The sequence below is a fragment of the Malania oleifera genome, chromosome 6 (genome assembly GCF_029873635.1).
Source record: "Malania oleifera isolate guangnan ecotype guangnan chromosome 6, ASM2987363v1, whole genome shotgun sequence".
Lineage (NCBI taxonomy): Eukaryota > Viridiplantae > Streptophyta > Magnoliopsida > Santalales > Ximeniaceae > Malania > Malania oleifera.
Window position 1 is genome coordinate 76,779,498 of NC_080422.1, and position 27,430 is coordinate 76,806,927.

General features: G+C 35.9%; 1 protein-coding gene across 2 annotated transcripts in view; it reads left to right on the forward strand.

The window, feature by feature from the left end:
* Positions 1 to 443: 443 nt before the first annotated feature.
* Positions 444 to 27,430, forward strand: part of LOC131157460 (protein FIP1) — a 42,509-nt gene continuing 15,522 nt past the window's right edge. Inside the window, exons 1-8 of one of the 2 annotated variants that reach the window (XM_058111637.1) lie at positions 444 to 656; positions 1,275 to 1,366; positions 1,506 to 1,610; positions 8,980 to 9,029; positions 13,634 to 13,700; positions 14,881 to 14,953; positions 24,068 to 24,123; positions 24,461 to 24,557. In XM_058111637.1, coding sequence (XP_057967620.1) covers positions 601 to 656; positions 1,275 to 1,366; positions 1,506 to 1,610; positions 8,980 to 9,029; positions 13,634 to 13,700; positions 14,881 to 14,953; positions 24,068 to 24,123; positions 24,461 to 24,557 — 596 coding nt within the window. In that variant the 5' untranslated portion in view covers positions 444 to 600. The remainder of the gene's footprint in view (positions 657 to 1,274; positions 1,367 to 1,505; positions 1,611 to 8,979; positions 9,030 to 13,633; positions 13,701 to 14,880; positions 14,954 to 24,067; positions 24,124 to 24,460; positions 24,558 to 27,430) is intronic. The other variant, XM_058111638.1, reaches the window with a different exon arrangement.

Sequence of the window (27,430 nt, forward strand, 5' to 3'; positions counted from 1 at the left end):
CGAACAAAGGTGACGAGGTTTCAATGAAAGTGAAAAACTTTTACCATTCCATCTAGTGAGATAATGCCACACATACAAGTGGAATAATAAATATTAATAAGGAGTGTTGTGGAAATCTTAATTTTTAAGGACAAACATGAAAAGGTGTTTGCCCTTTGAAATAGCTTTGGGCATTAAATTTCAATTTATATTAGATTTAATAATATAATTTTATATTATATTTTATTCAAATTCATACAAATTCAATTTAAAACCTAAAATTGATGCGCCCAAAATTATGAAAAATTATAAACTCAGTTCATGTCTCACATAAAATTAATTTTAATCAAATTTGTTCACATAAATATCATTTATTTATAAATATTTTTATAATTATTCGTAACTATCATTCATTTATAAATATTTTTGTAATAATAGTATTTTGAGATATTTCTCATTAAATTGCAATATTTTGGTTAAAAAACTGCGTGAACATTCCTGAAGTTTATGCATGTCAGGACTCCGAACGGTTTTTCATCTGCAGTTCTTAACACGCACAAAGTCTCGAATTGGCTCCAGCCCAGCCCTACTTCGGAAACTCAAGAACCCTGGAGCTGAAATATGTCCACCGACAGGCACTCCTCTGCGCACTCTACATCTCCCGAAGAAAACACCATGTATGATTCATTTCTTTCTCTCACTAAACTTGTTTTATGGATAATTTTGACCAGTTTTTATAATGTAAAAACAAGCATTTGCTTTTATTTGAGTTTTGAAATTCAATTTCAGATTGTTCGCTTGAAATTGCCTCGTTTCGCTCTGCAATTCTGGGGAAAATATTGTTAAAAACTGCAAATATTCACTCTTTTGCTGCTTTAAAGTTGGAATCATTCGTAATTTGTGATCAGCTGGTTTGAAGAAACCTCATTGAATTGCTGGAGCCGTTATGTTCGTTATGCTTCTACTTATCATGAAATTCTACAATTTTTAGTCATGAATACATAAAAAATTTTATGGACATTATGGCCCAAAACAATTGAATCCATGGAATTAAAGGCTTGCAAGGAAGACTTCTCCATAAAACATGTATAAAATCAATGCCATGCTAATGTGCCCTCTACTACCTTGCTTCTTAAGAAAAAATTATGCTGATCATGTCATTGTTACTCTGCAGCATTAGTCTGGACCTTGTGTTGAACGTTTTACTTCTTCTCATTGAAATTAATTGACCCTTTGCGGGGTTTGCTTTAAATTGTAGACTTTAGTTTGCTGAATCACCATCTATGTTGTCCTAGGTTTCTTGATATATTGCATGAGGCTCCTTTATTTGGTCATCGGAAGTCCACAAGCATTCTCGGGAGTATTGTTTACTGTTTTCTATTGGCAAGTATAATTTATTCCCTAAAAATGTAATGTTTGTTACACAATTATGCAAACTATGTTATTCCCAGTCAATTGGCATATGGCAAGTATAACTTCTTTTTTCACAAAGGACATAAAGTGTCAATTTCTTCAATTCTAGGCAGGTTATGCTATTTTGGCTGTAGGAGCTCCATGGATATTTCGTCCTATACGCGGATTAATCCCGGCTCTGCTTTGCAGTTGCAATGGTGCTCTTTTGTTAGTTACAGGTTTCTTCTCAGACCCTCCCTATAGAAACATACTTAACCCTGATGTGATAGATTAATTGTAAAGAGGTTTATTCATTTTATTTGAATTGTAATAATTGTCATTACTTTTTTGGAAAAATCATTTTATGTCAATATGATGCAATAAGTAGTCAGGGTTTTGTTTTAAACACATTGGGAATCATTGAAAACTTTAGAACTAGTATTTCAGTGGGAGTTTAACAATTTGTTCTCTTAAAAAATGCAAACAACAACAGCCCAACCTTAAAAAAGAAAGCAGAGTTGTTAGTAAATAATAATAATAATAATAATAATAATAATAATAATAATAATAATTGATGGGTTTAAGCATTATCATCACTGTCATATTTGGTTCGCAAAACGGAATAGAAGAGGAACGGAGTAGCATATGCCATAGGAATAAAATAGTGAGGCAAATGGTCATGGAAAATTTTTTCATTACAAACATGGAATAGATAAGGAATAATTTCTCCAAATCTCACCATGGGAATATCTAGTCCTAAGGTGTCCCATTTTGATTGGATTAACAGGTTGGTTGCTTTGAATAACATCAATTTTGTTTCCCAAACTATTATTTTTTATAGAACACATATTTCATTCCTATCCCATTTCATGCTGCAAACCAAACATAACGTAAGTGGTGATTCTTTAAGAAAATAGATCACCTCCATCCCATTTGTGTGATCTGGTTGTAAGATGGCAGTGTGTGAGGCACCCAAATAGATAACCTCCATTGCTTTGAAACTGCTCTGCTTCTTTTCTTACATTGTGGTTTCGCCTGGAGGATTTGGAACAAACTATTTAATTGTTTTGGGGAATGCTGAGTTAATCCAAAGACAGCGGAGGAGTTTTTGGCAATTCATTTTGCTGGTTTTGGTAGGAAAAAGGAGGGTAAGGTGTTATGGAATTGTGCCTTATTTTCTGTATATTGGGGTTTGTAGATGGAACAAAACGTGCATTTTTTCAGGGAAAAAGTTATGTTTTTAGCTGGAATGGGAGAAGATTCACCATTTGGCTTCTCTTTGGTCTGTGGGTAATAGGAACTTCAGGGGGATGTGTTTTCCGGATATTCAGCATGATTGGCTTTCCTTGTTGAATTGATAAGGCATGCTGATTATTTCGGGTTGTTTCAAGTGTTCTTTTTGGTTTTTCATTTTTAATTTTTCTGGGGTAACCCAGAGTTTTGAAAGGAGATGTCTTATTCTCCTGTTTGTACATTCTTGTTCTATCAATAAAGTTCTTTTGTTATTAGGGAAAAAAAAAAGCGCATACATATCTTCTCAACTTAGATTCTATGGACTTGTTCATGCAGCAGAGATAATATTTTTATGACCTGAATAATTAACTTACCTAAATATAATATTGAAAGTTACAAAATGTTTTAGCTGACTGATTGGCTTTTATGGCATAGAACTATTTATGTCAGTCTAACGTTAACTTTTACAAGTCATTCCAAATTCCCTTTCCCTACATTTGGGAGAATGTGATTTGGATTTGAACAAAATGTTGTATAAAATTGTATTGAACTTCTTTCAAATCCACATACAAATCCAAATCCAAATCCAAGGCCTGAAATTCATGCTCTCGAACACTACCTTTAAGTTCAATTTATTTTCAAACACTACCTGTGATGAAAATTGTTATTCTAATCAAGTATGAAACTGAGATCTTTAAATTCTTGAATTCATTAAGAATTTTTTCACTAGGTTTGGAATATTAATTGTTGTCAATCTGAAATAAATTGAACCAAAGAAAAAATATAGAACTCACAGTTAGAGATGAAGAGAAGATGAGGAGGAGGAGGAGAAAGAAACAATTGGAAGTTTTTCCTAAGCAGTTACGTACAGCTCCATGTACCCTCATTCACACAACCTAATTACTAAAATAACATATTTCCTTCTAACTGATACATAGATTTCACAAACGGAATCTTCACTACCTTCTTTAATGCAGCATCCTTTACAAAATGTCAATCAACTTTAATGTGCTTTGTCCTCTCATGATATAAATGGCAACTTGGTTATCACAAAATATATCTATCAGCTTCGTTGCCAAGAATCCCATCTTTGACATGAGAGACTTCAACCACATAAGCTCGCTCACAGTATGAGCCATAGCTTCATATTCTGCTCTAGCACTAGATCTTGCTACAGTAGTTTGTTTCTTGCTATGCTAGGTAACATGATTACCTCCCACAAGTGTGCTTAGAAATTCAATCATCAATAAAGCCAACCCAATCTATATTAGAGTATCCCATGATCTCACAATTTTATTGCATTTATATATCAAACCTTTACCGGAAAAGCCTTTGAGATAGCACAAAATCGTACAAACAACATCCCAATGTGGTTGTTTGGAATTTTCCATAAATTGACTCACCACCTCTACTGCAAAAGATATGTCAGGTCTATTGACATTCAAGTAGATCAACTGACCAACCAATTTCCTATATCGACGTTTGTTGTCAAATTTCGATCCGACATCCCTGGACTACTTCATGTTAGGATCCATAAGAGTATCAATTGGTTTAGCTCTCGATAAACCATACTCATTTAGCAAGTCCAAGGTATATCTTCGTTGGGATAGATTCAACCCTTTCCTACATTGTACAATCCCAATATCTAGAAAGTAATGTAGAGTGCCCCAAGTTCTTGATTTGAAATTTAGTTTGAAGCCACCGCTTAACATTTTCAATCCCACTCTGATCGCTACCAGTAATGATGATATCATCAACATAAACCACAAGTACCACTTCTTTCTCCTTTTTGCCAACAAACACCAAATGATCAAAGTAGCACTAAATAAAGCCAAATGTGCAGATCACCACTCTAAACTTGTCAAACCAAGCATGAGGAGACTACTTAAGACCATAAATGGCCTTAGGCAACCTACATACTTTACCATCCTCCCCTTGATCAACATACCTTGAAGGTTGCTCCATGTATACCTCTTCCTACAAATATCCATATAAAAAAGCATTCTTCACATCCAATTGGTATAAAGGCCAATCAAAGTTAACTACTGATGAGATCAATAGATGAATAGAATTTAGTCGAGCAACATAAGAGCAGGTTTCAAAGTAATCAATGCCATATGTTTCTGTGTACCCCTTGGCAACCAATTGAGTCTTAAGTTGCTCAATAGAGCCATCAGGAAGATAGTGGTGTAGACCCAACGACACCTAACCAACTGCTTACCAAGAGGAAAATCCACAAAATCCCATGTCCCTTGAGTGATCAAGGCATCCATTTCTACATCCATTGCATGCTTCCACCTAGTGTTAGCAAGGTCTTTAACATGGGAGGAAGGGTTAGACAGAAGAAATAGAAAAGGCAAAAGAATGCGTAAGGCTAGGAAGGTGAAGAACTGAAACATAATGGACAATAGGATAAGCAACTAAGGATTGCTATGTACATGTTTGAGTACCTTTTCAATGAGCAATGGGCAAATCCAAGTCATATTGGGATGGATCTTTAAAACTAGAAGTTGGAACAATGATGGGCAGGGAGGTGGCTGCACAGTGGTAGTGATGTTTGTGTTTGTCTTTCGTCATTCATAAACCTTCAATTGTTTCTCTAGGTCATTAATTGTTGGATTTGGAAGAGTAAAAGATTGTTGGATAGGGATAACAATAGGAACAGGAGGATCAACACATGAGAGGGGTTCATAAAATATTTATAGACTCAAAATAGATTCATCCAAGGAGGATCCTGCACTAGAGAAGTAAGGTGTTCCCTTAAAAAAGGTGACATCTGCACTAACATATTTCCTATGAGTGTGGGGATTATAACATCTATAACCCTATTTGGTTCTCAAGTACTCGACAAAGACACATTTAATGGCGTGAGGAGAGAACTTGTCCTAACTAGTATGTAGAACATGGACAAAACATGTGCACCCAAAAAGACGAGGCACAAAAGAGTACGTGGATGTTTTTGGGTAAGCGATGGTGAATGGAATTTGTCCCTTTAGAACATTGGAGGGCATCTTGTTGAGCAAAAAATAGGTGGTTAGAAGAGAATTGGTCTAAAAGTTTTTAGGAACATGCATATGAAGGAATAGAGACGGTGCTATATGAAGTAAATGTCTATTTTTTATTTCAACTACTCCATTCTTTTAAGGGGTATGTATACATGATGTTCGATGAATAATTCCTTTTGTACAAGCAAAAATTGAAGCTCATTTGGAACAAATTCAAGTACATTATCATATCGAAAAATATGAATACCAATGCCAAATTTATTTTTTATTTCTTGGTATAATTGAGTAAATACATTCAAAAATTCAAACCTGTCCTTTAACAAATGGATCTAGGCCATACGCGAAAAATCATCCTCAAAAGACGCAAAATATTGATGACCAAATTTTTGAATCTACATGGACCCAAAATATCCGAACGAATTAGAGAAAACAAAGATTTATTGCGAGACTCAATTCTAGATGGAAAAGATATCCTAACATGCTTTCCCAATTGACATGCATAACATTTAAAATGAGAAATAGACTTGAGCACTGGGAAAACTTGTTGTAGCTTTTGAAGAGATGGATGACCCAAATGAGTGTGCCACTGATCAAGAGAAACAACATGAGTAGAAATTGAGAAAGCTGTATGACTAGAACTGGATCTATTACCACTACCATCAAAATAGTACAAGTCATCCTTCTCAAGCCCTCCACCAAACCTCTTCTTCGTCTAGAGATCTTGAGTAACACAATTAAAAGGAAAGAAGCTTATATAACAATTATGAGATTTAGTTAATTGACTAACTGATAATAGATTCTTGGGAAATTTTGGCATATATAACATATAGGAAAGAGGCGTAGAAAGAAATGATAGAATATTGCCACAACTAGGAAGTTCAGATTCTGGTGTAACTAACCATCAGCAAAAGTGAGAGTGTAAAGTAATTGGTTTCAAGGACTCAAATATATTAGAACTACCTGTTATATGGGAGGATGCAGCAGAATCAATAACCCAGGGTGAAGAGGATGAAGAGGCAAGAAGCCCAATTGTACCTGAATGGGCCATAGTAGTATTAGATGTAGAAGATTGAGTTTGGAGTTGTTGAACCATGAGGGCAAGATTGTTATACTCCACTTGGGAAATAGTAGATGATGTATTCAACTCCTTAGTGGAGTGGACAGGTGCACTTGAAGTTTCAATGGTGAGATCGTCTTCGTAAAATGACTTATTGGCCCAAGTTGGTTTCCCATGGAGATCCCAACAACGATCCACAGTGTGGCTCCTTACCACAATGTGTGAAAATGCGGGAATTGCCACAATGAACTCCTTGTCTTGATATACTACCTCTGCCACAATTGCTTTCCAAACCCCATCGTCGTCCTTCCACACTTCCCTTACCATGGTTGGAGGTAGTGCTAACCATGGCTAAACTGTTAAGAGAAGAAGCTTGAGAAGAAGATTGAGAGCCATCTTTGGTAATACATAGGATTCTAGCATATGCTTCATTCATTGATGGTATGGATTCAGTAGCAAGAATCTGATCACGAATGGGTTGAAGCTCGGGACTCAACCTAGACAGAAACTTGGCAGCTAAAAACTCTGCCCTTTTCCTCTTAATCATCTCAATGTTGGAGCTAACTGGTTGATAGATGTTAGTTCCACCCACATACCCTTGAAAGTGCTATATTATTCACTAATGTACCTACCTTCTTGGTCATATTTGAAGAACTTTTCATATAGGTAAAAAACATGAGTTTGATTTATCTTGTGAGAAGGTTTCATGAAGATCATCCCGTACAGCCTTGGCTGTTCTATGAAACATTACGCTCGCAGCAATTCATGGCTCCATGCTATTCCACAACCACACAAGCAATTTGTCATTCTCTTTCTTTTAATCTTCATAAACCCTGGAGTTTGGAGATGGAGGAGAATGCAACAAATACCTGGACTTCCTTTTGCATTAATATACACACGCACTGCCTGAGACCACAACAGGTAGTTGGATGATCCAGCCAGTTTGATGTCTGTGATCTGTAGCTGAAGGTCTCTCTGTAGAGGCCATAAAAAACGCCTCCTATACCCTACAATGAGTGCACCAGTAGTGGGAATGAGTAGCACAGCAACTCTGCAAAATAAGGCAGCAGCGCACAGGCACAGAACAGCAGTCCAAATGTTAAAAATTCCAGAACTTGAGCAGGAAGCTAAAATGAAGTTACAATATCCTAGGAGGAACCATAGGCATAAATAATCTATTACAAATCCAGTCAAAAATGGCTTTGAGCACACACAGCAGAGAAGACCACACTTTTGACCACACAGAACAGGGCAGACCACAACAAAGCACCACGGGCACTTAAAACAGCAGTGCAGATGCTCCAAAACCAACCAGGCAGCAGTACAAGCATAGGCAGGCACGAAAACCGCAGCTAAAACATCATAACAGTATCATCACTGGACCAGCAGTCAAAGAAAACATCAGAGATGCAACATCAGTCTGCAAGAAACAGTAGGGTGCTGTCTTTACATGAGCGAACTACCATGAACCACACAACACCCACAAGAGTGACTCACGGCTGAGAGGAGGAGAGGAAAAACCCTAAAGGATTCTCAAACCGGGAAAAAAAAAATCTCTACTTTAAGGGTTGACAAGGGAGAGAGAGAAAAAGGAGAGGAAGAGAGTGCTGTACTAGGTCAGATTAATCACGGTCAGAGAAACTGCTCAGATACCATGTTGTATATCTGAAATAAATTGAAGAACCAAAGAGAAAATACAGAACTCACTGTAAGAGATGAAGAGAAGACGAGAAAAAGGAGAAACGAAACAATCGGCAGTTTTTCCTGGAGCACTTACATACAGCTCCAGGCCTGCTTCGTATGTATTGGTAAGAATAAAAAGATTTAAGGACAAAAATACTATAATAACACATTTCATTCTAGTAATAATAATATCAAGAAAATACATATTTCTCAATAGAAGAAAGACGTGCTGAAGAGATGAAAATTTGAATTTGCCTAATTAGATTAGTAGAATGGTTAGAAAATATAAACAGAAGAAGAGAAATATGCATAGTTTTTCCCCTCTCTTAGAAAGATGTAGTTTTTTATAACTCTTGGAACTCAGTTACATAATTTTATGACTTCAGTGTAGCATGTGGTGTATCAACATATTTTGGATGCATATCATGCAGCTGTTTTGTAACTGTGTTATTGTAACTTGGCAAGACAGATGCGATGTGCTAAGGATCTGTAATTCTCAAATGACTTTTTCCCCTTGCTAGTTTGGTGCTCTCTGTATTATCTATATCACGCATCTTAACTTCACTTGATGGTTGTAAAAACCATATCTCACTACTTGATGGTTCTAAAAAATCATATTTCGTAATTTAGGCATCTTTCTACAATATTTGGTCTACCAAGTTCAGAAAGTACGGTTACAGGTAATTTTTATTCTTTCTTGTTTTAATTTAGCCATCTTATTTTTTTATTTATTTTTGTTCTCACAAAGCACCCAATGTGCATATTATTTCCTAACGCATAAGAATTACATGTGCATAGAATAAGCATTGATCCGTTGATTCATTGCATTTTAGCGCACAATACGTGAGATTCCTTGTTACATAACAACCTTTTGAGTTTCATTGTGCTCTAGTAACCATGATACATTCCAAACCCATGCTATTATATTAATTTGGCAAAACTAGTGTCCAATATCTTTATGAAGTATTATTCCTTTGTGACTTGGAATTTGCTTTGTAATTATGTTGTGAGTGGAAATAAAACCTTTCTCTTCTTAGATTGGATGCAAGCAAGTATGCTTGGTTTGGGATGGTGTAGTGTGAATACTGAATTTTTCCTGGGCTAACTCTGGACATTGAACTGAAGACCAAGATAACTTGAAAACTTAGTTGTCCCTTCTCTTTGGCCCATTTTTGCCATTTGTGAGGCATTTCACTCTTTTTTAGCCATTTCTAGCAGTTTAGAGTGGTCCCTAGAATGGTTTAGAACAATCTAGGGAGGTCTCGGGCATTTTGCACAAAAATTGAGAAATTCTTATCATTTTAGGGCTTTTCCCTTTTTCTTGTTCTTACTAGCCTCTTTGAAGTTTTTTTTTTTGAATTTTTGGTATTTTTCCTAGGCCCAACTTCTGATTTTTTAAAATTCTTATAATTTAAAAAGAAAAAAATTATTGGCGCATAAGAGCAGATGCCAACTTGTGGAAGCCCACATGCACGGTAGGACCAAAACAATGTCCTTTTGTGATGTGGAAATTTTAAAACAAAAAAGGAAAGCATGTGTAGGCATGTGCCCACCATGCATCGAAATGGCGTTGTTTTGATCAATTTTTAGTTTTTTTTTTATTTAAAAAATTAACAGCTAGGAGGCCAAAATGACGTCATTTCAAGCCCCCTGCCTTCTTCTTTTTATCTTCCTCGTGCATGTGGTTTGGCTCCCCTTTTTGTAGTTTGTCCACCATTTTTATTTCCCTTTCTCCTTACCCTGCCAAAGTTCCTTAACTAGCTGCCATGGTAGCTCTTTCTCCTTGTCCTATTCCTATCTCCCCTAAACCCTTTTGACCATCTCTGTTCCCTCCAAAATTCCTTGTAAAACCCCTCTTAACAACACCCGGTGGACCCCCAGACTTGGCCAAGGCTGCTAACTGCCATATCCCCTATCCCCTCTCTGAGTGCAATCCCCTCTCCCTGTGGACTCTCTTCTCTTCTTGTCACGAAGAATCCATGAGGCTAGAATTGGTGATCTCTCTCTCTCTCTCTCTACGTCTTTCTTATTGCGAGAGAGTCGTGAATGCGTGTTGAGTGCAAAACCTATGTATGGGTGATTTATGTGTGTGTTTGTATGATGGGTGGGTGCCTTGATGTATGTGAAATGCATGTGTACCATACATATAGGAGCATGTTTGTGGTGTATATGGATATGAGCATGTATATATGACTCTATGATTTTGCATGCATTGGTGTGGGACAATGTGTGTATGTGCATGTGAAGGATTGTGCATGGTGCATGTATGCATGTCTGAATGCATATAAGGGTACATACATGAGTTTTGAATGTAGGAGTACATCTATTGGTATATTTGAATAGTGTGTGTGTGCATGGTCCCCATATATAATTGTGTGCCTAAGATGTGTGTTACATGCTTATGTGTGCTTGACCATGCATGCATGTATGTGAGTGCATGTGCTGATGTGCCTTATGTGTATGCATGCATGGATGCAGGTGCATAAGTGAAACGTCAATTTTATGAATGTGCATCAAGAATGCATAGATATATGTGAGTTCAATGTGTACATGCACATATTCATGAGTGTATATGTGTGTATGTGGCATGTGAATGGATGCATGTGTATATGTGTGCATGCATGAGTGTGTATGAGTGAGTGAATTTGAGTATGTGAAGGAATGCATGTATGTGGATGTGTATATGCATGCAAGTATGCATGTGTATGGAGGTGGATGCATGCATGGTTTAGTATAGGAAAATTTTTGACACATGTATGCGCATGCATGTGTCGGTATGAATGTGTGTAAATGTGAACATGTATATGAGTATGTATGTGTGTGTGTATGCGTGACCATATAAGTGTGATGAGTGTAGGTGAGTATGTGTATGTGCTTGGTCTGTATGACTCCATGTGTGCATGTGTTCATGAGTGTGTATCCGTGAGTTTATGCATATGAGCGGTAGAATTTGCATGATTTTGATGTAAGCATAAGTGTGTTTTGATAGTTGGTATGCATCAATATTGTGGGTTTATTATTATTGTTGTTATGGTTATGAAAGATCCCAAAAAGCATTTCTATTTCATTAAACGTTTGACATTTCTATCTTACTATCATTATTATGCTTTTACCAAAAAAATAAAAAACCCAAAAAAATGTTCAAAAAATTGCAAAAAAAGCCTCAAAAAATGAGACTAAGCTTTTAAGCTGGATTTGAATGCATTGCACCTCATTTTGCATCTATCTTTTGTTCTAGCATCTTTTGCATGCGTGTGTGAAAACCCTAATGATCATGAACAGGGTATTTAGATCTCACCTATCTTATTTTGAGGGGCAGTTTGTCTAGTTCTATCACTTTGAGCCATCTCAGTGATTGTATTAGACAATATGAGGTATTTTTGGATGATTTATTTGGTTTCTATCTATTTTCATGTTCTCTTTGCCTTGCATTTTTACTTACTTTTGCTTCATTTGAACCATAAAATCAATCCAACGATGGGACTTGAAAGTGGGGTAATGGTGTCCTTTTGAGACTCTTGAGGTGGGAGCAATCTCCATAATAGCAGAGCTTTATAATATTTAAGGGTTAGTAATTAATTAACATTGAAGAAATTAGGTGACCAAACCAAACCTAGGACAAAATAGGTTAGTTGTAATTCCGTTAATGCTAAAGACCCATTATCTCATTCTATATTCACTCAGTCGCCATATGAATTGATGCGGTTGGAGCAAATTCAGGTCCCGTATGTGTTGACATGTAGGTTTCTTATATGAGGAGATTAACTTTATTCTAATTAACTTTATTCTAACTTTTTGTTTGTCAACAATGAGGCATGAGATTTAGTTTGCATAAATTTATAATCATTATGGGAAAATAAGGCGAAAAATGGAACATCAGTTGTTCAAATTATGGACGGCTAATTAATCAGTGAATTTATATTTAGAGTGCTAGGGTGATGGAGCTTTCGTTTTGAATTGGAAAGAAATCAACATAGCAGGGAAAATTTGTTAAATAGTTACCTAGAACTAAAGAAACAAAGCCTATAAGGAATAGTTAGAGGATCTATATCTCTCTCTTTAGTATCAATTCACATCAATCATGGTAAGGATATTAGAATTAATCCAGATATTTAGGCAAATTTTAGAGGGGGGTAAATATAAATTTCCTTATTACTTTCATCTTTTATTTATAGACAAATGACTTTAGTGGGGAGACCTTGGTGCATCTGTAAGATTGCTCCATTGTGAGGTGGGCATCTCTGCCTCATGTTCAAGGCATGGAAACAGCCTCTCTGTATGCAAGGGTGAGGTTGCTTGTATTGTATTTCGCTCTAGTAGGAATTGCAGGCACTGGGCTGCTCTTTTTTTTGGTGTCTTTACACTACTACTTAGACCATTGATTTGGCTCTAATAGTGCTTTGTGTTTGCCTAAGAATTAGAAACTTTCTTTTGAGACACCTAATTAGATTCTATTTATGATGAAGACCAAAACAAAGCTGGACCTTGTACTGAAACTGAAAAGCCAAATTAGAAAGCATGTTAATCCTAGTTAAACCTTTAGCAGAAATATCTCAAAATATTTGTTCTAATTGACGTAATTTTATTTTTACATAAAAACTGCACTCTGCACTCAATGAAGTTGGAACTGCTTCTTGAACTTAAAGTGCGAAGCAATACTACCTGAAACATGGAACATTTTAGTTCATGGAACTGGAACGTGATCAGCACACGGCATGTGCTCTTAAATGTGGATACATTTGTGAAGATAGATTGGTAGAAAAATGTAATGCACGTTTACATTTTGGAGAGAATGTTGAGGTGTTTCTAAATCTAGAGATTTGCTTTTTTGAAATAGATTAGCAATGAATGAAACTAGAATTGCAATGCCATAATTCTCTATAACAGTTAAACTAATAAAAAATTTGTTATCTGGAAAATGTGGAATTGAAATTTTGGTAATTGTCTGATTAGTTTTCCGGAATGAAAATGTACGATGTTTTGGAACATCTGTACCAATTTGTAGTTTGCTAATGTGTTAGTATGTTATGGTACCTGTCACTGCGAACTGAATTTAGAAGACTTAGTATCTTAAACTAACTAGTGCTTGAATTTGGGTAAAATTATAACCTTATTCTCAAGCAGCAACAGAGATAAAATTGAAGTGCATAACAACAAACTTTTCCCAAGTAATATGATTACCAAGTTGCTTCTCTTTCTGCAGTGCTATTGGGATCTCAAGTTTTGTGCTTCCATAGCTGATGCATTTAGTTTTGAGACCGTGAATTGTGCAATGATTTTGTAGGGGTACTATATTTTCAGCCAGAAATTGAAGCATATTATTCGCCTACCTTTCGCCACTACTGCATATGGTAAGTGTATTGCATTTATATTAGCTTTATTCTTACATCCTGTTTTTTTACTATGAATCTGAATATGATGGTGGATTGGAATGCTTACATGTGCAAAATAATATTTGGACAAAAGAGCCTGAGCATGCCAACTGCATTATAAAATATTCATTATGTGGTGGCATTGTTTTTCAAGTGACATTTAAAATTTCCCTTCGGTTAGCCATTCTTGCAACAGAGACATTGTACAATGTACGTCATATGATAAAGCACACACCCGCACACACATAAATTATATATCCATTCAAACTTCAATGATTTCAAAGATAATGGGAATTTCCTAATTGATAGAGATTTTCTTATGGAATTCAAAACTGATGAGTTGATTGCAAAAAAAAAAAAAAAAAGGCGAAAAACGGTCATTTTTTTTTTTCCCCTCGGAAGAAGGATTGAAACAATAATCCCTTATTGTGGGGTGAAACTGCCCATGATCATGTAAATTGGTGGAAAAGGATTCATCTAGCTGGCCCCACCGTGTGGGAATTAAAGCTTGGTTTTTTGTTGTTGGATTGAAATGATAATCTTGTGGATCAGAGGGGGGGGGGGGGGATGTTTGCAGTCATGTGTTAGGAATGGTGAAAGTGATTACGGAAATTCCTTGATCTAGCAAACAGGCTTCAGCTTTTTTTTTTCTTTTTTTTTTAATTTATATTTTAAGTATAGGTAAACTGTTAATGGTTGAAGCTTAAACTTAAAGATTTCGGAGATTCCATAGTCGATAACTGATTTAGCTAAAAGAATTCTGCAGCTCACTGCTGAAACAGATGAAATTTTTTTTACCTTGAAATTTTACGATGCACTCATTTTTCTATGCTGGTAGATTCAGATTTTGGGCCCCAAGTAAAGGGACTTTCATAATGACTTCGCTTCTGTTGAATCTCCAGTTTAAATTGTATTATAAATTTTCTCCCATTAGATTATCTATGATATCTGATCCTTTGCGAGAAATGATTGCACAATTAAAAATGAGGAAGCACTCAGGACTAGATTATCAGATATCTCTGTTTATTTATTTGCTGTTAACATTTATCAACTTATCTACAATTTCTAATTTGTTTATGCACTTTTCTTCTTCATCCTTATTACTGCTACTGCTGCTGCTGCTACTACTACTAACACAAATACTTTGGTTCATTCTTAGGAACTGCTGCAATGCTACTCATCATGGTTTGGAAACCTCACATCAGTTTTCTTTCTATATCTACATTACTTAGGTCTGAATAACACATTCACTGTCTATTGCAGCTGCACTTTGTAATTCTATTTCATTGATCTGTTGTCATAATTTTGAAACTATGGCTGAAGCTTTTTTTCAATATTATTTCTTCTTCTTGATGGAGAATCACCAATGGAGCATTTTAGATGATCATATTGTATCTAGGTTTTCATATTTTAGTTTGGGAAAACTCCTATTATAGAAGTAGTCAATTCAGGTTTATTTTGTGTATTTAATTACTTTGGTCTATTTTGTAATTTCTTGTTTTATTGGGTTTTTATGTAAATATGTATTTTAGCTAGTAGGGTTTTTATGTAAATATGTATTTTAGCTAGTAGGGTTTTTATGTAAATATGTATTTTAGCTAGTAGGGTCCATCGTGTGTATAAATGCTGAACATGTAAGTTATTGTACGGTTATTGCTTTGAATCAGATTGCTGCAGTTTCCTGTCTCTGTCTCTGTCTCCCGCAGGCTTCCTCTTCTTCTTTCTTCTTCCTTCTGCTTCCTTTCTTCCTTCTTCTTCTTCTTCTTCCTTCCCGAACTCTATTCTGGCTCTGTCTTCCTCCTGCTTCTTCTTCTTCTCCCTTCCTCATCTCTGTTCTGGTTCTGTCTTCCTCCTGCTGCTGCTGCTTCTTCTTCTCCCTCGATGTCTAAATTCTAATACTGTCCTACATCAAATTGGCATCAAATCTCACGACAATAACCATGCAGCCATTCGAAGCCAGAAATTGCAGAAATTTCAAATACTGTTCATCTGCAACTTTTCTGAAAATTACAATCATGCCCCTGACCTTGAAACACTAATTTCCACCAAGCAAGTCACAGCACCTCCTTCGTCATCAACATCAGAACCCTCTGAGCCCCTTCACCTGTAATTCCACATTCATCCAACAAGGAGTGTGGGTCCATGTGGCACTTGAAACAGCCCCAGCTGACCACCCTTCATATTCCAGACTTCCTGAAGTTTCTTAGATACACCACCACCACCACCACTAAAACCACCAGCCTCTGATTTGCCACCAGCTGGAAAACCATTGCTGGAGACACATCGCTGGTGACGCACATGCCCCACACGTCAGCGACCTGCAAGTAGGAATTTCAAGAGTGTTTTTATGCCTTTAAATTTGCAAGAAATTGCCTCCAGCCGCAATAAATTGGGTTTTTGTTTGAGAATTTGAAGCAAAATTGAGGAAAATTCAAGTGCTAGTGCATATTACACATTGGAGGATAATTTCAACCAACACTGGATTCAGACTTCATTTGCCGCATTTTGTAAGCTTTTATTTTCTAGAGACTTGAGAAATTGGGAAATTAACTTGAGATATTGGACAGACAACACAAATTTCAGAGTTTTTAAGGTCTGCCAGCATCCAGATTGAGGCCCAGCCACTGTGTTTGAGATTTTGAAGTGATAAATTGGTTTTCCTCTGAGATTTTGTGGTTGATTTGAAGAAACTCAAATTGATTGTTTAGTATATATTTTTGGAGGATTAATTCAGTGTGCCAGCATTTTTTCCAAGTGGCATTTCTTGGAGCATCTGTGAGAAATTGAAGTGAAATATTTGAAGATCACAATTCTACAAATTCAGAGCAGGGACATTTTGGTAACATTGTATGAACTTACACTACTTGGATTCCATAGAAATTGATTTTGATGTTGCTTATCTCTTTGGTACTTGTCTGAATTTGCGTTGGTCCATATTTACTCTCCATTTAAAAATAATAATAATAATGAGTTGGTTTTATATATCTGGTTCCTACCTGGTTGACAGTTCTCAGAAATTACTGGACCAACCATGCTGTCTTAGGCAGCTTTCTTCTAGTATCACTGAGTATTATCTTAAATTTAGAGACCTCATTTATCGGTTTGTTTCTAATAAGGAACCTAGAATGGTAATTTTTTTTCAAAAAAGGGTTGAGGGATGAAATCAGAAGGTATATAAATGTTTGAAAATATCCCACTACTCTATCGGAGGATTACCATATTGCTTTGGAAGCTGAGAGATTTCTCCAGCCACCAACCTGTAACAACATTTCCTGTTTTAAAAGAATATCATCAGTCTAGATCAGTTTCTCCAGGGTCAAGAGGTATTCTTAGATCCTCCCAAGATGTTTAAGAGAAAAATCAACTTTTTGAGGATATCAAAAGTATCCATCTAAATTGTTGCATGATAGAATATCATGATTACATAAATGATCTGCATATAACTAGTGCACATTTTTTGATTCTTCTATGGACGTGAGTCATGTGTCTTCTTAAACATGAGGTCATAGATGTATCCTTAGTGACCCTAAGCACTGTTGGAGTTTCTATTCCAGAGATGGACTTTGAATTGTTACCCAACTTGGTCATTGAGACTTGCAATGAAAAATAAGATGAGTTACCAACTAAAAGGACAGATATGCTTGTCAGTGACCTTGCTCTTCAACCTCAATCTTCCATTTCTAACCCAAAGAGTGAGGAACAATTGGATGCTGTAGAGTTTGTTGAAAATTATTCAATCATGGAACCTATTGTTGAATACCCTTATGAGACATTTCCCCTCAATTCAGTAAATTGCACCTCCATCCCTTCCGTCTCTCCCTCCACATTTTTCTTAACCAAATCTAGTGAAACATTGTTGATCATCTTAGAATATGGACTGAATGCATATTTTTTTGAGCTGCCTATAGATTTGGATATTAAATTGATGTCTTCTTTGGAGGACTTGTTATTTTATTAGAGGACATTGTAGACTTCTATTCTACTAGCAGTTGGAGGATCTTCTTCATATTTTCCAACGGTGAATGACGATGCATTGCAGATCGTGCCTCCTATTGATTTGCCTACTTTTTTGACTTTGTTCCTACACATGGAGCTCAATCTACTACCCCACAAAACTCAGCATCAAGTGTTCTCTAACAAGGGGAGTTTGATGGAGAACCACCAATGGAAAATTTTAGATGTTCATATTCTATTTAGTATTTTTTTTTTTTAGTTTGGAAAATTCTTGTTATTTTAGAAGTTTAGTCATTTTAGGTTTATTTTAAGTTTAGTCAATATATTAGCCTTCTATGCTAATCTATCAACACTATTATAAAAACTAAGAAAATGCCAGAAGAATGGAGGAAAAGTATGTTAGTACCTTTGTACAAAAACAAAATGATATTCAAAACTGTAATATTTATCGTTGAATTTAAATTATGAGATATTCAAAACTGTAATATTTATCGTTGAATTAAAATTATGAGTCATACAATTAAATTATGGGAAAGGGTATTTAAACATAGAATAAGATTAGAAACGAAGATTTCAAATAATCGATTTGGTTTTATGCTTGGGAGATCAACAATAGAAGTTGTTTATCTTTTAAAAAGTTTAATGGAAAAGTTTAGGGAAAAGAAGAAGGACTTGTATATGGTTTTTATTGACCTAGAGAAAGCTTATGATAGAGTACCTAGGGAAGTTCTTTGGTCGGTATTAGAAAAGAAGGGAGTTTGCAGTAGATATACAGAGGTCATTAAGGATATTTATGATAGAGTAATGACTAGCATTAGGACTGTAAGAGGCGATTCTAGAGAGTTTCCAGTCACAATAGGTGTACATCAAGGTTCTGCTTTGAGTCCTTATCTTTTTACTTTAGTAATTGATGAACTAACTAGGAATATCCAAAATGAGATACCTTGGGGCATGTTGTTTGCAGATGATATCGTGTTGATTGATGATAGTAGAAGCGGAGTGGAATCTAAGCTAGAACTTTGGAAAGTCACATTAGAGTCTAAAGGGTTTAGAATAAGTAAGAATAAGACAGGGTATATGAAATGTAATTTCAGTAATATAAGGAGTAGCAATAGAGATAAGATTAAACTGGATAATCAAGAGATTAATAACATTGATAGATTTAGATATCTTGGATCTATTATGCAAGTTGAAGGGGAAATTGAGGATGTAATGCATAGAATTAAGATAGGATGGTTAAAATGGAGGAGTGCGTAAGGTGTGTTTTGTGATCATAGAATACTCTTAAAATTAAAAGTAAAGTTTTATAAGACAACTATAAGGCTAGCTATGCTTTATGGCTCAGAATGTTGGGTAACTAAGAAACATGTACAAAAAATGAAAGTTGATGAGATGCGTATGTTAAGGTGGATGAGTGGTTTAGCATTAAAAGATAAAAGTAAGAACTGAGCATATACGCAATAATTTACGTATATCACTGGTTGAAAACAAGATAAGAGAGGGGCAGCTTAGATGGTTTGGGCATTTGAGATGCATGCCTAGTAGAGCACCTGAGAGGAGGAATGAGTTAGTTACTATTTCTGACATGAAAAGGGGTAGGGGTTGGCCTAAAATAACTTAGAATGAGGTAGTGAGGAAGGATTTAATAGGCCCTAATCTAATAGAGGAAAACGCTCTGAATCGGGTGAATTGGTGGGAAAGGATTCATGTACCCGACCCCACTAGTGAGACTTAAGGCTTGTTGTTGTTGTGTAAGTACTTTGGGTCTATTTTGTAATTTATTTTTTTATTTAGGATTTTATGTAAATGTGTGTTTTAGCTAGTAGTGGCCCTAATGGTGTTGACTTTGGTGTAATCCCAAGAAAAAGGGGGGGGGGGGTGAATTGGTATTTTAAAAATTAATCCCCTAGGTCAATCCACTAACTGCAATATTACACAAACTTAAGGTCAATCTAGTGCGTGTAATATAAATCAATATATATTTTGTGAAAAATTAGACTGCACATGTAATTTAACTGAGCATGCACAATAAAGCAGTAAATAGAGACGACACTAGAAATGTTATTGAGGTTCAGCAATCTGCCTACGTGCCCGCCCTCACAAGCACAAAGATTACACTATGAGCTCACTTCATGGGTGGAGTAGCATTGGTTACAACCAGGTCAATTCACGGAGCTGACCTTAACCTACAACCGCACCTTACTAGGATGGTGCTCCCAAGGTCTTAAATTTCAATTTCGACTCAAATTTCGAAGCTCCAAAAGTACAGAAATTTCGACGAAAATTTCGATTTTGATTTGAAAAAATAATGGAAACTAGTAGCAAAGCATGAAATTCTTTGTGAAACTTTAGAAATTGTTAACAAACATAATAATATAAGTTTTAAGACTAATATATTACAAATTAAATACATCGTTGTTTTGTATGAGGTGCAAAAGTTCTAAAATAGTATGCGTATCCAACATGTTTGTAAGATAATGTACATTAAACATATTCAGTTAATGCAAATGAAATTCATAAATCAATTAAATATTATTTATTATAAAAATATTGATAATTTAGACATGAATGGTTAAATAAAATATTACTATAAGTTTATTTTTTCATATAATTTCAAAAGCATTTGTGATAATCTTTTGTTTCAATAAAATAAATTAAAATAGAAATTTCACTTCACTCTTGAATTTCTCATTTGAATTTTGATGAAATTTCATTGCATAGTTAAAATTTCAACAAATTTCGCTAAAATTTTGAGGTTTCGATAAATTTTGGATGATTCATTGAGATTTCGACGGAAATTATGAAAGACGGAAATCGACTGCCATTTCGATTTTGAGGGTGACGGAAATTTCGACAATTTCGTGGAAATTTAAGACCATGGGTGTACCTAACTTTCCTAACCGGGTTTAAGTCAATCCGGAACTATTCCACAGGACTAGTCTCCCTCTTTAGGCCCACGCCTGGAATACAACAAATTTCACAATAATAACTGGGTATAGTGATTTTGCTTCTCAATCAAGCAGATATGTACCAATGATAATCAATCAACCACACATCAACAGTATAGGAATTGTAAGCTCGGTGATGTGATTTTGTGCAAGCAACACTCAGTAATGTATAATCTCAAATATGCTCAAGAGTGTTCTAACAAGCTAATCTTTGAAACAAGATATAACAAATCTCAATAATAGATTAGGGTTTCAAAGATGCTGGTAACAATATTCAAACCAACTTAAAAATATTTTCCTCAATGAAATAAGTACAAAAGTTGTTTGAAAAATATAGCTTGTAAAATACTTTGCACACAAAAATTATTGCTTTAGGAATCTAGCAATAACAATGCTAAGATCCTCAAGCTAATGAGTTTTCCCAACACAAGATTTTTCAAGTTAAATCTGTGGGTTAACTCTTGCTTAACTCTCCAAAATCAAACACAATCACAATAGCACAAATGAGAGTTTTAAGCAATTTACAATAGAGCACTAGCACAATAGGAACTCTCACAATACTTGGATGATTAAAGAAAATAATGTATGAGAGTATTTGGAAGTAGTATAGGCAAAATAGGTTTGGAATATTTGAGAGAGTTTTTGCTTAATAATCTTGTTAATCTCTCTTTAATTTTCACAAATGAGCCCTTATATATAGAAGTGGGTCAAATTATAACCGTTAAGGACATATGGGTCATTATTAAAGTTGTTTTAAAACCATTTAGAGAAAATAACTTTGTTTAACCATTATTAACCTTGGTAAAAATAAAACAACCTGAGAGCTTTCGGGTGCCCGATCCAAGGTTCGGTCGTCCGAACAGACTCAGTAGAAAAAGTCATTTTTTAACATTTGGGTGCCCGAATCTGGGCTTGGTTTGCTGAACCAAGGCGATTTCCATTCTATTTGTGTTTCGGTCGCTTGGTCTAGAGTTTGGTTAACCGAATTCATGTGTTCGGTCGCCTGAGGCTATTTTGAACGTGAAGTTCGGGCTGCTGAGTTGGTGGGAAAGGTTAGAGTTATGGTTCGGTCGCCCGAGGACGATGTGGTCATTTAAGTTCGGCCACCCGAAACCAAATCAACATTCTGACCAGTCAATAGTTTGGTCACCCGAAGAGTTTTGAACACTAAAGGTTTGGTCACCTGACCTCTCACAGTTCTGCCTATTAAGTCCTATTTACTTCAATTATTTCCCCCGATAATGTAAGTGATAATGGAGACTTTTTTATGTGTTTGTGCAGGGACCTAGAGTCAGTCTTCGGTCTAGGCTTTTCAATTAAACCTAAAAACCTGGCGTGCCTTAATGACATTCGGTTCCCTATGGTCAATCTACGGTCATGTTGAGCTTACAATTACCTACATGCATGATATGCAGAGATTATTACAGATCGATATAAATTATTACAGACCCAAATATAATAAATGCATTTACAAATGAAGCATAAGTAGGTCTTCTTCTTTTGCCCTTCATTTTCCCATTGAATATGCCAGGAGTATGATCTTTAAGTCTTTTAGGCTTCCATCAATTCTTTTTCATGTGTGTGCACTGAATTAATGACCTGTTCAAGTACTAGACACACACATTAGTAATATGCAGTTTGTCATAATCAAAACCAGGGATCGAACTCAAAAAGTCAACAAGTGGGTATAAGTGCTGGACATGTAAGTTCTTTTTGTTCTTCTTCTTCTAATTCTCTCAATCAGTGTTTTAAAAAGCTAAGGCGTAAGGTGAGGCGTTGAGGCATAAGCATTTTGGGGCTGTATTTTTTTTAAAAAATTAATAAATAAAATCAATTTAAATATAGTAAAAAATGAAAAAAAAATGAATAATGGAGAAAAAAATAAAATATAATTTTTAAATATCATATAAGCCAATTTTACATAATAAACACAAATAATACATGTTAAAAAGTAATCATGAGCGACGTTACTAAAAGAAGAGAAAAACCAAATTAAAGCATCCTCCACTAATTTCTAAGAATATAAAACTAAATGACCAAAGTTCAGAGGCAGATCAAATTGGAAGGGATCCACGACTCGTCAGAGAGAGACGAGAAGCTTGGAGGAATCGTCAGAGAGGGAGGAGCTGGAGGGAAGCTAGGAAGCTTCGTCGAGTCGTCGAAAAGGGAGAAGGAGCTGGAGGAAAGCTACGGAAGCTTCGTCGAGTCATTGGAGAGGGAGAAGGTGTTGGAGGAAAGCTAGGAAGCTTCATCGAGCTGTCAGAGAGGGAGAAGGAGAGGAAAGCTACGGACGCTTCGCCGACTCGTCAGAGAGGGAGAAGGAGCTGGAAGAAAGCTATGGAAGCTTCATCGAGTGGTCGGAGAGGGAGAAGGAGCTGGAGGAATTGTGGGAGAGCTACGGAAGTTTCATCGAGAGAGGGAGGAAAGAAGCTTCGTCGAGGGGTTTTGACACTCCAGAAATGCATATGCCTTCCCAACTGACGCGTGAAATGCACGTTTTTCTTCCTAAGACGTACGCCTTTTCCCTTGATGCGTACGAATTTTAGGCTTTACGCCTTTCCTGTTATGCCTTAGGGCGTTTTATGCTGAAAACGCATCAAGGTGCGCCTCATGAGCGCCTTTTAAAACACTGCTCTCAATCCTCTCTATGTCTATATTATAATACTGTCCTGCATCACTTCTTCTACATGCATTTCTGCAGGCTTGCTAATGTATAATATGTAATCTCTGCTAGTTCCTTGCAAGAATTTGAACATGCTTTTACAAAATTTTTCTTGGCCCTATAAAGACATGGCACGCATTTCTTCTTTTGGAGCATATCATCTGATTCTTTTCTGTATGACTAGGAAAGGTGGCTAAATTTGTTTCTGCTGCTGGCACAAATATCAAAGTTGAAGTATGGTCGTATTGCAATGCTGTCAAACCTACTTTGTTGCACAGCAGCCCTTGTCAAAGTAACATAACTTCCAGGATGATGACATACAGCGCCATCCATTTGGCAAACTACAACGAGTGTAGCCACCAGTTAATTACAATTGTAGCAACTCAATTTGGATTGACACCTACCTTGAGCCAAAACTGCCAAACAAACATTTCAATGTGTCTAGCCCAGCTTGTTGCCAAAACCAGAGTTACAAGGATCACCCTGGGGAGATAGGAGAATTGCATTTATAGAGGCTGAGGGTTTACAAAATGCTCGTCTGGCCATTTTCCCCTCTGGCTTATTTTTATTTTTATTTTTATTTTTTGCATTTGTCAGTCTTATGGTTTAGCTTTTGATGGTAATTTTTGACATTAACTTGTTGCATCAGTTCTGTAGCTCTATCTGTATAAAGATTAAAACAAACAGTGCTTTTATTTGTCCATGATGAATCTTGATCATCCTTGTCAAACTGCATATTTTGCTTTTGCTTTCAAAATTTTGTCTTACCTGTCAATCCACAGGATTATTATGTTGATTGAAGCAGTATGTGCTGGATCTTTTATGAGTATCTATATTGGTGAGTTAATGTACATAACTCAGATCTTAAGCTGTTCAAATTTGTGCAATGCTTTTTGATGATTATTTTGGAAGAACATCTTAGGTAAAAAATAAGTGAGATTTCATCTTTTCTTCCTAGTTCTTGAAAATTTATGTATTTTTACCTTTAAGTTTGAGCCAAATTATGACATATTCAGAAATGTTTATTTTGCAGACATTCATGTGTATGTTTCGTAAAGGTTTATGTGTCTGGCGTCATAAGTATATGTAGACGCACACAAATTGGGTATTATTAGTTGCTTTTATTTTTTATTTTTACTCTTCCTTTCATTTTTTCTGTATTATGATGTTTGCAGGTTATTTGCACCAGTATAACTCGTTGAATTCTCAACCTGATGTTTTGAAGTCATTGTATTCTCCACTTCAAAATTCAAGTTCTTTGGAAGGGTTGAGGTAGTGCTATACAAATCCTTTCCCTACCTCACACCCCCCCCCTGATCAAAGCTTTCATGTTTGGGGAACAACATATATTGAGGATCTCCATTCAATTTCTTGCTTTTTTTTTCAATAATGGTAATAGTGTTAGTAGCTGTGTTTTTTAAAACATGTTGAGTGTGGTAAGGTTGTCGGTTTGGAAAAATGATGCATATTACTGCTAAAATTAGTTAAATTGTTTATTCTTTCTTTAAGGATCAAAGTTGTTGATCATGGAAAATTGTTGGGCCACAAGGACCACCCACACCACAATTTTTAAAGAGACTAGATAAAATTGCAAGAAATAAAAGAAAAATGAACAACCACAACACAAGATATTTACTTAGTTTGGCACTTAGCCTACTGGCAATTTATCAAGAATTCAATTACTATCAAGGTGTAGGAGAATTTATCAGTCCTCTCGTCACAATGGTGAAAACCCATAACCCTTTGTAACCCAAGAAAGAAAATGTATAGGGGGATGAACCAAGGGTGAACCCCTTTTACAAACTGATTCTCTTTTGGCTTGAACTTACACTCCACAAGGCATACTTCACCTCTACCCACATGGCAATGAGAACCCACTCCTTATATAGATCCTACATGCTTATAATGATCAACCACCCCAGAAATAGCGATGCAACTATATTTATATAATGGTCTCAATGTCATGACAGGGCTTTTTGAAAAGGTGTGCTCTTACATGCTTGGGAATTTAAGTTGTTTACATTGTCTTGCAAGGAGTCTTCAAGGAAGAAACCACCAAGTTGCAATGTCAACCATGCATGCCTTGGAAAGTTAAGCTCTCACTATGCAGAAACAAACCCAAGATTAATTAATTAGTCTTGAAAACAAGCTTGGCATGGAAAGATTGCCCATGCTAACAAAACATGTATGCTCCATGCAAGGTTCAACTTCCAAACATGCTTCTTCCTTCCATTTTTACTTTTATTTTTATTTTATCATGTCAATAAGTTGGGTCAACAACATGGGTGGGAGTGACCCAACAAATCTCCACCTCTTGCACATGCGGTGCCATCACCAAGCTCAAATCCTCCACCTTGATAAAATCTCAACTTGCTGACTATGGAACCAAATTTACCTTGACTTGAAACGTAAAGAAGTCTCATATGGCTCTCTATTGGAAATACCATCACCCTTTCCCTAAAGCATGACTTTTGGTTTGGTGCCCCACCACCCTTTTCTTTCATGGAAAACACTTCTTTTTCCCATCCACTTGAACCACTCACATTTTTCATTGGTCTAGTACCGATTAATTCAAACAATTTTCCTACTCAAGATCTCTTCATCACCACAAGTGCGCCCTTTGATATTTTTCTATACCCACCTTGACTAGTGGGCTTATGACTTCTTGAATTTAATTCTAAGAATGAATTCAAGTTTTATTTTAAATATGTGCATAACATTTTCAAGAGATCTCACAACACCGTTGTACATTTTTTATCTGGACACAATCAACTCTTGCTAACTTATATTTTGTGTTGTTTCCCTTTGTGACAAAACTATCCTCACATATGTCATAAGAATAATCCATGATATATGTGAGCACATATGATGAGTTGCACTATCAAGAACCCATCTTTCATGAATATTAGAACCCTTACCGACAACTCACACTTCGCCATCACTACTAACGGCAATGGACTCCTCTACTTGATTTGCTTCACCTTAATGTTTGTTGTCTTGATTCTTTTTATTTTGACATTCTTTCTTGACATGCCCTTTCTTTCCACAATACCAACAAACAAGTCAACCATTTTGGGTTTTTGAATGGCTTATTGATGATGTCCCTTGCTTACTTAACTATCATCTAGGAGAAGAGCTTCATTTCCATTGAACCCAGAGCTCTATATGGTTGCATTCTCCTCCAAATTTCATTGGGCAATAATGCGGTTGCCACATCATTTAACTCGAGTTGATTTTTCTTGGAGTAACTAAAGTTCATTACGATAGTCACAAGATCAGAATAACTATCCAGCAATGTACAAAGCAAAGACACAGCTTTGTGTTCATCTTGTAACATCACGCCAATACTCTCCAATTGACTTAATAAGACATGGAAAGCATTCAAGTGATCCGATACTTTTCCGCCTTCACTTATCTTCAATTAATAGAGCTTTCTCTTTGGAAGAATTTGATTGAAGAGACATTTGGCTAGATACAATGATGCAGAGGCAGCATCAGGGTTCTGCAGCCATGGAGAATTTAAAAGAAATAGAAGAGAGGAAGGGAAGGAAGGAGAGAGGAGATATCAAGGGGAATTCACGTTCAATTCAAATTCAAAAATAACTGCCTACGACATGACTCCCACACACTATTTATAAGAAAGCCTAAATACATAAATTCACACAAATACCCCTAAAACTATATGAATTACAAACAAATCCCAAAATTACACAAATATTACAAACAACCCTCAAATACACATAATCATATACTAATTAATACTAAACTCGTAATAAGCTACTAACTAAACTCAACAATTCCTTGAAACATCTCTTCTTAATTATTCTCCAACAAGGATCTTTCCATAGTCTTGCTTCTTGTTCTACATCATAGTAGCTTTCCAATCTTCCCCAAAAATTCACGGTTGTCTTCAGATTTTATATTGAATGAGATATCATCTTAACGGAAACAAATTGTAGAAACCACTCTCATGTCCATTTATTCTCAATCATCGTTGAACAACTTTTCCAAATTTTTCTCCTTCCCAAGCTACACTTTGTGATACCCAAGTTGTACCAACATGTCGTGGACTTTCAACTTCCATGATTGAAAGTTCTTTTTCTATCAAGTTTCTTCACCTTGAATTGATTGCTCGGAATATTCTC